At 40.0% G+C, this 11781-nt stretch overlaps 1 protein-coding gene across 2 annotated transcripts; it reads left to right on the forward strand.

Moving 5' to 3' along the window:
- Positions 1 to 205: 205 nt before the first annotated feature.
- On the forward strand, positions 206 to 10487 carry gtf2e1 (general transcription factor IIE, polypeptide 1, alpha). 2 transcript variants are annotated; one of them, XM_059342155.1, is made up of 6 exons: positions 206 to 406; positions 1749 to 2044; positions 2523 to 2680; positions 7455 to 7650; positions 7980 to 8212; positions 9214 to 10487. In XM_059342155.1, the coding sequence occupies exons 2-6, from the start codon at positions 1755 to 1757 to the stop codon at positions 9672 to 9674; spliced, it is 1338 nt and encodes a 445-aa protein (XP_059198138.1). In that variant the 5' UTR covers positions 206 to 406; positions 1749 to 1754; the 3' UTR covers positions 9675 to 10487. The 2 variants fall into 2 exon arrangements, with proteins under 2 accessions (XP_059198138.1, XP_059198139.1); XM_059342156.1 differs by having other exon boundaries at positions 1752 to 2044.
- The last annotated feature ends 1294 nt before the right edge of the window (positions 10488 to 11781 follow it).

Consider the following 11781-nt stretch of genomic DNA (forward strand, 5'->3'; position numbering starts at 1 on the left):
GTATTTGTCTCATCTGATTGGTATAAAATTAATAAAGAACCACAAAGCACAGGCATTCGTCAAAATTTACATCAATCAATATTCCTTTACTTCTATTGGCTATTATTAAAATAGACAGAAAGGAAAGCCATTCGTCATAAAGCATGTCAATCAACAGTGCTTTGCTCCTATTGGCTGTTGAATGAAACTGGAAAACCTTTGTTGCGGTTTTGGTTTTATTTCCGGGGATATCGTCTCAAAATAAGCCATGAAGCATGCTAGCTAGCCTGTGAGTTTAAATATTCACAAGTACTTACTCTTATGAACTTTAGTTGTGTTTGATAGAGACGAAGTCAGCTTACTCTGCAATGACCTAAGGAGCGGTGGCTGTGAGCGGACTGGTGGAGCATAACGTGTAAAGTATCGGGTAAGACGCCGCTAACGGTTTTCTGCATCTGACTGCATGCTAGCTGAAACGTTTAGTATAAAGTTAACTGGAGGTAACACGGAAAGGTTGGGTTATGTAAAGATAGTGGTAAAGCGACTTTAAAGTTAACGTACTACCTTACCAAAGTAGCCTATCTTTACCGATAGCTTGCCAACCATCATTAGTTATTGAGTTGTTGGAGTCTATGTAGCTTTGGTTAAGCTAAGCTAAGATAAGTTGCTTCCACTGTCCAACAGCTGGTTTGTTTGTCAGGTCTGACAGTGTTAAACACCATCAAGTAGTTTAAACTTCATCAACTAGTTTGTCCATTGGTTTTATGTCATCTTAATTACTGTTCAGTTGTATGGTCTGCTGCATCCTACAGTCTTATAAACAAATTACAAGGGGCTCAAAATAAGGCTGAAGACTGGTTGTTGGTTGCTCTCCAAGAACTAGTGTTGTAGAAATGCATGGACGTCTCACCTGGTTAAGAGTCAAGGATAGACTATCTGCTAATGTACTAATATACTTGCATAAAATAATTAATACTGAGACTCCTAAATCTTTTTATAATAATATAATTTACCGCTCAAATACTCTTCTTCTTACAACACCCGAGGGGCGAATAGTGGGCTTATTACTCTACCACTACCTAAGACTGTCTATATGAAGTTGCCAGCATTTTACAGGTCAATTATGCTTTGGAACAGTCCTCCAGGTGAGGTCCGTGAAATTAAGGGAAAAGCTGGTTTTAAAAAAAGATTAAGAATGTATTTGATGTCAACACCTTAACTATATCATCATTTTATTTGAGTGTGGTTGGGCTATGTGATACAAGACTGTATAATGCTTTCTTTTTATTTTCTTATTTTTTTTCATTTTTATATATTTTTATAATGACATATCACATGTCATACTCTATTAAAAAAATATTGTCTGGACCCCAGGAAGACTAGCTTTCTTCTTAGTGTCAGCTAATGGGGATCCTTTTAAATGAACAGATAAACTTCGGAGGCAAACCTCAACAAGAGATGATAATTTAAAAAATTAGTCATTGTCGCAGTGTTACTGTGTTAAAGCAATCTGTCTATAAAGAAAAAAAAAATCAAAGACGAATGAACGTTTTTGGATATATGATCTTTCCTCCCTTCTAATTTCCATCCGCAAGTTATAAACATGCTGCTCAGTCTCTCATTTCCCTCAAAATGTAAAGCTATCCCAAGCTTTAAGTTATTAGAAGGTTATTTAATGTTACCTCACGTTACTAATTTCTGCTTAACTTAGAATTCGTTACTCCTCCTTTGTCCTGCTCCTCTAATGTTCATCTCATCTCTCTCCACAGCAGAAGATGATAGAACCAGAGCTACTGACCGAGGTCCCTGCAGCGCTTAAGCGGCTAGCCAAGCAGGTTGTGAGGGGTTTCTATGGAGTAGACCATGCCTTGGCCCTGGATGTGCTCATTCGCAACCCATGTGTACGTGAGGAGGACATGCTGGAGCTGCTTAAGTTTGATCGTAAACAGCTGCGCTCTGTACTCAACACCCTGAAGGCCGACAAGTTTGTCAAGTGCCGCATGAGAGTGGAAACAGCTCCTGATGGCAAGACAACACGTCACAACTACTACTTCATCAACTACAGGTGGTTATTTTTTGGTCTGCATTGCAACAGTGTAGATAATAGACACAGTTACACACAATGACTTTATGTCATAACAAGCAGAGTTTGGCACTATCTCACCTAACACCTTTCAATTTGAACATGCATTTAAGGAAGTGGTGTATTTCTGATGGAAAACCCCATGGGTGACACCAGGCACCCACCAATCAGCTATTGGCATTGTCAACATCTAATATCAGCAATGTTTGGATGTGGTGATCCCAAAACAATTTGTTAAAATGTAACCATCCTAGGCTCTTCTTCCAAGACATGTACCAATATGATAACTACTCTTTAAATTACATATGAGTGATAGTTGATAGGTGCCACACACTATTATTATTATGTAGAGAACATACACATTATTCTTTATTTTGTTATCCACATGAAAAACAATTTATCCTCCCATGTCAACATGACACATACTATAAAGCGTTACTGACCTGACCTTTTTTTTCAGGGTACTGGTCAACGTCGTCAAGTATAAATTGGATCACATGCGACGGCGCATTGAGACAGATGAGAGAGATTCGACCAACCGTGCCTCCTTTCGGTGTCCCTGCTGCTTCTCCACCTTCACAGACCTAGAGGCCAACCAGCTGTTTGACCCCATGACAGGTAAACATTGAGTAAAGGACTAATTTTCAACAGCTGGCTTGCACATTGGTGTCGTTGATCTTCAATATGCTTAAATTTTAAATGTATTCCGGCAGTAATATGGACATGTATGTTAACTATTTAGCTTGGTATGTTATTATGATTAGACTTAGATTTACTTAGACTTACTTACCTCTGATGTCTTAGGTAAAACCCCGGTTACAAAGAAGTTGGGACATTAAAAATTGTCTTGAAGCGTATTCTAACTACTTGCTATTAAAACAATCAGCCTTAAGTGAAATATCATTCTTATACTCTCCCTGCCCCAGTATTGACTGGCAGCTGCCTAAAGCCTAGCTTTTTAATCAGCATTACATTACTTTATATATATTTTAGGCATTTTCTGTTATGTTGTGTTTTAGATGTGAGTTACAGAGCCTGTAAGTCTTAATCCTCTCAGGCAGAGTGTTGTTGGGGCTATGCGGAATTCAAAGGGAAGATGAAACTAAAAAACCATGGTATTAGGGCAGACATGGATTCCCACTTGGTTTTGAAATAATAAGTTGATTGACATAACCCAGACATGACCTCTTAAGTAACGAGTGCTTACTTAGCTTAGTCGGAATCAGGTAGGCCCACTGAAATCTGAAAGCCTTCTGTGTAGATATTCACAACTTTAGTTCTTAGCTGTGTTCACATTGTGCCAGAAATTGTGTTAAAGGCTTTAGAAACATTTCAGTGCTAAAACCATTCAGCAAGATGTGAGGGAAGTTGTAATCCAGTTTCCCTTAATTCAAATGACAGTTTTCATGATTATATAAAATTGTCTGAGCATAGGACTCGCATATCACTGAAGATATTTTTTTCTGGTCCTCTACTCGGAATTTCTGGGTATGGCAAGGATAAACATTTGCTTCATGTTGTTTGCTAAAACTGCATTTAAATTGAATAATAATGCTAAAACAGAATATTGTGCTTTTGGTGAAAATGGCGTTTGTTCCATACTTCCTCTAAACTGTGTTCAATCATAAACTGCAGCCATGTCTGTCAGAACCAACCCCATGCTTACTTGGTGTGCCAATCCAAAAGTTGTTGGCTAGCACTGTTGCTAGGAAACCAAAAGAGCTTGTGCTACACAAGTGTTTAAAACAAACAATCAGGCTGAAAAGCTGTGTATTGCTGCCCACTCTGTTGGTAAAAGTTTCAAGCCTGTTCACAATCATTGAAAGGTGTAGTTGGTGGGCCTGTTGCCAACAGTGATGTTGCACCTGTACCTAACTGCAGCAACAAACAACAAGTGAAACCACTGGAGGTCAGCAAAGACAAGCTTTAAAGGGGTCACTGTTTAAATTAAAATCTCTGTTTCAGTTGGGCAAATAATCGGTTTAGTTTTTTTTTGACTGAATGGGAATCTGAAAACTAGGCTTTTAGTTTCTTATTGAATATTAATCCCATATTGAATTTATGTATGCCATGTGTTGTGCAGTTGGGCCTTCCACAGATGTTTATTTTCTTCCACATTAGCTGGGAGGCTGAGCTGCAGTGCAGTTACTACAGTACCTGGAATAGATTTGATACTGTTTAAATGCTGTAGAAGTAATTATTCTTCTTAAAACAACTCTGCTTTTGCTTCAAAAGCATGCTATTATGACGTAAGATACACATTAACTAGTATATATGTGACAATTTAATAATGGTGTTAAAGCCCTGTTTATTTTTAGTATAAAAATCTTTCTTAATTAGAAGTGATGAAGCTGTTTCACACTGTTTCAGCTCAATAACGCAGAAAACACCCAGCATCCTAAAATGTTCATCACAACGTGTTAAGTCAGTTTTAAGGCTCACCCGTAAGAAAGAAAACAACAAAGAATAATTAGGACACCACACTGGATAAATACATTTGATAGTCAGCGTAGATTACAAACTGGAAAAGTCTGCATTCCCAGCTTCCTAGCACTGGTTTGTTACTGTCAGCTTCTTCCTGGGGACACATTTGTGCATGTCTCTTGTTTCAACGTATCTTAACTGGTATCAAATGTTGCTACTGAGGCAGTAACACTGCACTGACAGGGGCTGACAAAAAGAATACCTGGAGCTCACACAGCGGTAGTCTGATGGACTGGTTGCTTCTTCAGGGCGAGCAACACTCAGCTTGACCTCACAGGGATCGGCAATGACATTACTGCTCTCCCAGCTCATTCTGACCCACAAAGGAGAGCCAAAAACCCTTCAGCTCCGAATTTTCACACGTTGCTCTCTGAATGTACCCTCCTCTCTTTGTAGAACACATATTTTTTTTTTTTCTACTCATTCACCTGACATTTAGGTCCATCCAACAGTTTGGCTGAATTTTAGTTTTTTAAGTTTTGCATTAAAAAAAGTTTTTATAATTTCTTCTACTTATATACAGTAGTGTTCAAAACAATAGCAGTCCAATGTGACTAACCAGATGAATCCAGGTTTTTAGTAGATTTTTTATTGCTACATGGCAAACAAGGTAGCAGTAGGTGCAGTAGATTCTCAGAAAACCAACAAGACCCAGCATTCGTGATATGCACACTATTAAGGCTGTGCAATTGCGCAATTAGTTGAAAGGGGTGTGTTCAAAAATATATGTGGCATTCAATCAGTGAGGTCATCAATTTTGTGAAAAAACAGGTGTGAATCAGGTGGCCTCTATTTAAGGATGAAGCAGCACTTGTTGAACATGCATTTCTCTTTGAAAGCCTGAGGAAAATGGGTCCTTCAAGACATTGTTCAGAAGAACAGCGTACTTTGATTAAAAAGTTGATCGGAGAGGGGAAAACTTATAAAGAGGTGCAAACAATTATAGGCTGTTCAGCTAAAATGATCTCCAATGCTTTAAAATGGAGAGCAAAACCAGAGACACGTGGCAGAAAACGGAAGACAACCATCACAATGGATGGAAGAATAATCAGAATGGCAAAGGCTCAGCCAATGATCAGCTCCAGGATGATCAAAGACAGTCTGGAGTTACCTGGAAGTGCTGTGACAGTTAGAAGACGTCTGTGTGAAGCTAATCTATTTACAAGAATCCCCCGCAAAGTCCCTCTGTTAAAAAAAGGGCATGTGCAGAAGAGGTTACAATTTGCCAAAGAGCACATCAACTGGCCTAAAGAGAAATGGAGGAACATTTTGTGGACTGATGAGAGTAAAATTGTTCTTTTTGGGTCCAAGGGCCGCAGACAGTTTGTTAGACGAGCCCCAAACTCTGAATTCAAGCCACAGTACACAGTGAAGCATGGTGGTGCAGCATCATGATATGGGCATGTTTCTCCTACTATGATGTTGGGCCTATTTATCACATACCAAGGATCATGGATCAGTTTGCATATGTCAAAATACTTGAGGTCATGTTGCCTTATGCTGAAGAGGCCATACCCTTGAAGTGGGTGTTTCAACAAGACAATGACCCCAAACACACTAGTAAACCAGCAAAATCTTGGTTCCAAACCAACAACATTGATGTTATGGAGTGGATCTTAATCCAATTGAGAACTTGTGGGGTGACATCAAAAATGCTGTTTCTGAAGCAAAACCAAGCAATGTAAATTAATTGTGGAATGTTGTTAGAGAATCTTGGAGTGGAATAACAGCTGAAAGGTGCCACAAGTTGGTTGAATCCATCCACACAGATGTGAAGCAGTTATAAAAAACTGTGGTCATCCAACTAAATATTAGTTTAGTGATTCACAGGATTGCTAAATCCTAGAAACAAAAAAGTTTGTTCAAAATAGTTTTGTGTTTGTAAAGTCAATGGCAGACACTGCTATTCTTTTGAACACACCCCTTTCAACTAATTGCCCAATTGCACAGCCTTAAGAGCTGCATATTGCGAATGCTGGGTCTTGTTGGTTTTCTGAGAATCTACTGCACCTACTGGTACCTTGTTTGCCATGTAGCAATAAAACATCTACTAAAAACCTGGATTCCTCTGGTTAGTCACATTGGACTGCTATTATATTGAACACTACTGTATGTAGCTTTCTTTTCCTGACTTTTTCTTACACCCTCCACACACACAATCATTTTTGTCTCTGTCATACGCAGACACACGCACACACACAGACACAAGGCAGATATGGGGTCCGTAATGCTGGAACGGTTCCCATATATGAAACTAAAACAGCCAGAGAAGCAGATGGCCAAACATGCCCTTCTCTTACTGGTAGGAAGCAGGTCCCAAAGCCCTCGCAAATGCTATGCAATGCAAAAAGTATCCACAGAAAATAAAAAATAAAAACTTTTAGTGTCTTTAACAACAAGGTTTTGTTGGGTTTGGGTAGAAGTACACTTCTCAGAAGGATGTTGAATGGTAAGAGGGACTGAGATTGAAGGATTGTTTTCAAATCCACAATGTCAGTGAAAGAGGACATGGTCGCCTATATAAAAGCCCAGACTCACAGCAGATATTATTACATTTACATTTAGTCATTTATCAGTCGCTTTTATCCAAAGCGACTTACAGGAAGAATAAAGGCAATCAAGGTATAGTGCAATAAGAGCTATTAGTGCATCAATTAGTGCTAGTGACAATTCTTTAAGGAGTAGAATTGTCGTACGCAAGCCCAATCCGGGGATTGGGTTGTCGTATATTATAGTTGTTTATTGTGGCAGACCTTTTGCCTCTCTAGCAGGCATTTCATACCATGTGGGATATATCTGATAAGGGCACACACAGTGTGATGAAATACTCAGTATGTGCTTTGGCTAGTTAGATTACCAAAACATCCCCAAATAATTGTTTTCAACACAGTTTGTTCTTAACCCACAGGTACATTCCGCTGCACCTTCTGCCAGACAGAAGTGGAAGAGGACGCGTCTGTGTGTCCTGACGGCAGGACACTAGTGGCACGCTTCAACGAGCAGATCGAACCCATCTATGCTCTCCTACGTGAGACTGAGGACGTTAACTTGTCCCAAGACCTGCTGGAGCCTGAGCCTGCTGAGATTCCTGCCCTCAAACAGAGGTCAGCTCCTGACAACCCTCCCAGACTACTTACTACTTATAAATACTTTTTCCCCTCAGTTAGCATCACGCCATTCTCCAGAGTCACATCCTGGAGCAGTTTTACCGGCAACAAATTAGAGTTAACCTCTGTTAACTGCAATAAAGACCTCAGTGGTGTTGGCTCAACTTAATAACCATTTGTTCCACAATGGAATTCTATTCTATTGAGCCACAGTAATGAAACATTTTTAGCTTGTCTACATTGCACACTCAATTTTTTAAGTTTACACATTAATCAAACTGTTGTAGATCATTGTTTAAAGCATATTTATTGAATCTCTCCTGTAGCCGTGAACGTGCTGCAGCAGCCGGTGCAAACTCGGGCCCACACCGCGAAGCCTGGTCCAACAAAGGCTCAGCCTACGCTGACCTGTACACCCAGAATGTGGTCATCAGCATGGAGGAGCAGGAAGAGCAGCAGAAGCAGGCCAGCGAAGGCAAGGCACCGAAGGAGAGGCCGGTCTGGTTGACCCAGAGCACCGTGCAGGGTGCTTACAGCGAGCCTGACACCCTCAAGAACCGTAAGTGAAGTTTTCTTGCAAAACATTTGTAACATTATATTCTGAGGGTAGTCTCACACAGCCAGCACTATTTCCACAGTGCTGTGTATTAAGAAAGAGTATAAAGAATATCATTTTGCATACACATACCACCATCTTGGCTACTTTGGTGAAATAAAAAGTCAACTTGTGGAATTAATCTAGACTCTAATATACTAATTTACATCTTGATGCCTTACAAATAATGTAATCTTTCTTACATTTAAAAAAAACCCTGACTTGTTAGGGCAGAGCAATATAACGATATGTTTTGTTAAAAAAAACGGACTAGAGAGGCACTGTTTGTTTACATGAATGATCTTTACCAGGTAGAAGAGTTTGGTCATATGGCCCAGCCCTACAACTTGCTCTTGTCTGTCCATGGTTTGAGGCTTGCTAAATGCACTGGGTTTCCCAGTTGTAAGATGGTGATGGGGGTGGACAGAGACAAGCCCAGTCCGGGTCCAAACTGTTTCTGTGACCTTAAATTCGAATCAGTTTTTGCTTTGTTGTCAAAACAGGCTATCACAGGTCAACCCAGGTTATCTCCCACCGTCGGCGTGGTCCTACACCAGGCTATCTCATTCTGACATTGTTTCTACACCCAAGGGCATGCAGCAATCAGGCCTGGCCAGAATCCCATTGAGCAGTAATTGCTTAATTGAAATAATCAGAGGCTTGATTAGTGCATGGCTGAGCAAGGATTACTCATTAATAAAATCTATTCCTGTGGAAATTGAATGAATTATGCCTTCTGAGCGTCCTGTCTCTGAGGTGCATCTGTCTGTAATCATCTCGTTGCCCTTTGGAGCCTGGAAACAGACATGAAATCCGAAAGCTTGATGTGGTTTCAGTAAAGTATCTTGACGTCATGTTCCAGGCATAATTTAAGTGATTAGACATGATTTAAAATGTTTAAAGGTCCAGAAGAAGTTATTAGAAAGAATGATTTTAGAAATTAATATATTGTTTTGTTTCTACAGGTGGAGAAGTTGTACCCGGAGCCCAGGATGGAGCAGCTGGTTTTGGGATTGGTCAGCCGGATGAAAACGAGGAAGTCATGCGCGCCCTGCTCATCCATGAAAAGAGGGCTGTGGCAGGTGGAGGTGGAGGTGGAGGTGGAGGCGGATCGAGCGCTTCTGTTAAGGGGCTCACCTCTGCCACAGCTAACGCCAGCGACTCAGAGAGCGACACCAGCGAGTCGGACGACGACTCTCCCTCAGGTCCTCCCCCCGCAGCAGCTGCTCATCGGGCCGAGGAGGAGGAAGAGGACGATGATGAGTTTGAGGAGGTGGGGGATGAGCCAATGGTGATGGTGGGAGGGCGGCAGTTCTCGTACCGAGAGGTCAGCCAGAGGCCAGAGCTGGTGGAGCAGATGTCCTCACAGGAGAAGGAGGCCTACATTGAAAAGGGACGAAACCTCTTCCAGGACATGTACTTCTGAACACACACACATTGAAAAATATATACATTTATAGACACATTATACAAACAATTTGATGGATTGGCTTCAGGAGAGTATACTTCTACTGTCACACACAGTCAGTGATGACAACTGAGGATACATTGTTGGACAAACAAGATGCTGCTCAAGAAGTATTTAGTGAGCTTTACACTCTTTCATTATTATAACCAAGACTGCTCTGACAGTGACCTTTAGTATTTTGTCCTAAGTATTTTTTATATCAATCACCAAACCAGAAGTGAGCTGGCCAGCAGTTTGTGCACCAAGTGCCAATTTGTTTTTTGTTAGTCTGCTTTAATTTCTATTTCAGTTTAACAGGCTGTCTACACCAGTCATGTTTTAACCGTGTTTTCCAGTCATGCGTGTCTCATGCATCTGATGGACCAGATACGCATCAAATTGAATCAATACAGCTGTCTACACACAAGCGTATGTTTTATGCTTCAAGTCTTTTTGTCTCGTGTGTAACTACATTGATTGTGCATTAGCCTGTGAGCACTTCTAAGAGACGCCACAGTGCAGAGCAGTGCTGTAGTTGAAGCAGTTTGACACCCAAGGACTGAAGCTGTTGCTGCTGCTGCTGCTGTTGTGCTGCTTTCACTTCGCTGCCCGTGAAGACAAGCTGTTGGATATTTTCTGTTTTTCTGAAACAAGATCAGTCTGGATTTAAAAGCTCAGGCAAATGATGAATGCAAGAGAAATAACTGAGGATATTGGTGAACTGCTTTGGTTTACAGTAAAACATTTGTTATTCTGAACAATGTGTAATAAAATCATGCTGCAGTACAGCAATATGCATGGACATACTGTATACTAAAGTTTACATAGAGTGATGACTAAAAGCATTTTTTTACCAGCATATACCGGTACACTTACAAACGATTTTCATTATAAAAGTCAGGGGACACTGAGACATTTGTCTTCTCAGATAGTGGATAAGATATACTAGTTACGGTGCTGTGAATTAAACTAATATTAAAATATACCCAAAGCTATTAACAGTTGGATTTCAACATTTGACAACACACTTATGTGTCTGGATATGGCTTCATGTGTCACTGACACATTAAACCATGAGGGTGTAGATAATGTTATATTCTTATGGGTTTTTTCAAATTATACTAGCCTCATGAAAATATTTATATTTTATTTTGCTTTTTGCCATCCATTATTCTTCCTTAGTTGAATTATATTTGTGTTCACAATTAATGTTTTACAATCCCTTTCTTATACAACCTTAGGAAGAAAAATAAAAAAAAGTAATATTTTGCTTATCGTCAAAAATGCATTTCATGTTCAAAATACACATTGAAAAATGTGTAAGGTGGAGTCCTGCAACAGGGATAGATTAATAGGCTTTGAGAAAAAAACAACAACCTTGTATTTCATACCAGCACTGTGTGGAATGGTATGAAACCATCCCCATCTTGTCAAGTCACATCCAGGTGACAATTATTAATTCAGGCCATCCCTACAGAGCAAACACACTCCCGCTACTCCTCCAGATGTGCTTCAGCAGGATTTAGCTCTGTTCTGTAGCTTTCTAAATAACGACTGCTTTGATATGACTACAGTAACCCACAGCACTGGGTCACCTACTCACAAAGGGGGCAATTTCACCTTAAAGCCAGAGTCTGGCTACAAACGTGGGCCTGGCATTTACAGAAAACGGGCCTCTTCAAATTAAATGGTAAATGTTAGACCTGTCATGTGGCCTGCTGCATTAAAATTACACTTTTTTTGCAATATTAATTCATATATAGAAAATAAATTATTGGCGGTATATTTGACATGAATCTTCACATCTTATTTCAACTGTACACCCTTTATACTTTCAATAATGTATGCTGTTTAAAAATGTATCTAACATTAGTTAGAAAAATAGTTTAAAAAGGTTTAAAAGTGTTATGTTGAAAGCTATATGTTCTGTATAGGCTGCTGCAATATTCATTATGTTCCATGATAACGGAAATGCTCACTGAAGCAAATGTGATGATGGGCGGGGAGAAGGGTGGGTTTGTCCTGGAGGGAAGACTATTAAAACCAAAGGGGTCTATCCCCTCGGGAGCATGAATGAGGACATGTT

Source organism: Centropristis striata, chromosome 10 (assembly GCF_030273125.1).
Source record: "Centropristis striata isolate RG_2023a ecotype Rhode Island chromosome 10, C.striata_1.0, whole genome shotgun sequence".
NCBI classification, from domain to species: Eukaryota; Metazoa; Chordata; class Actinopteri; order Perciformes; family Serranidae; genus Centropristis; species Centropristis striata.

Coding starts and splice junctions, on each gene's coding strand:
- gtf2e1 (XM_059342155.1), top strand. CDS start 1,755: ATGATAGAACCAGAGCTACTGACCGAGGTCCCTGCAGCGCTTAAGCGG. Junction 2,681..7,454: donor GCTGTTTGACCCCATGACAG/GTAAACATTGAG, acceptor CTTAACCCACAG/GTACATTCCGCTGCACCTTC. Junction 7,651..7,979: donor ATTCCTGCCCTCAAACAGAG/GTCAGCTCCTGA, acceptor TCTCTCCTGTAG/CCGTGAACGTGCTGCAGCAG.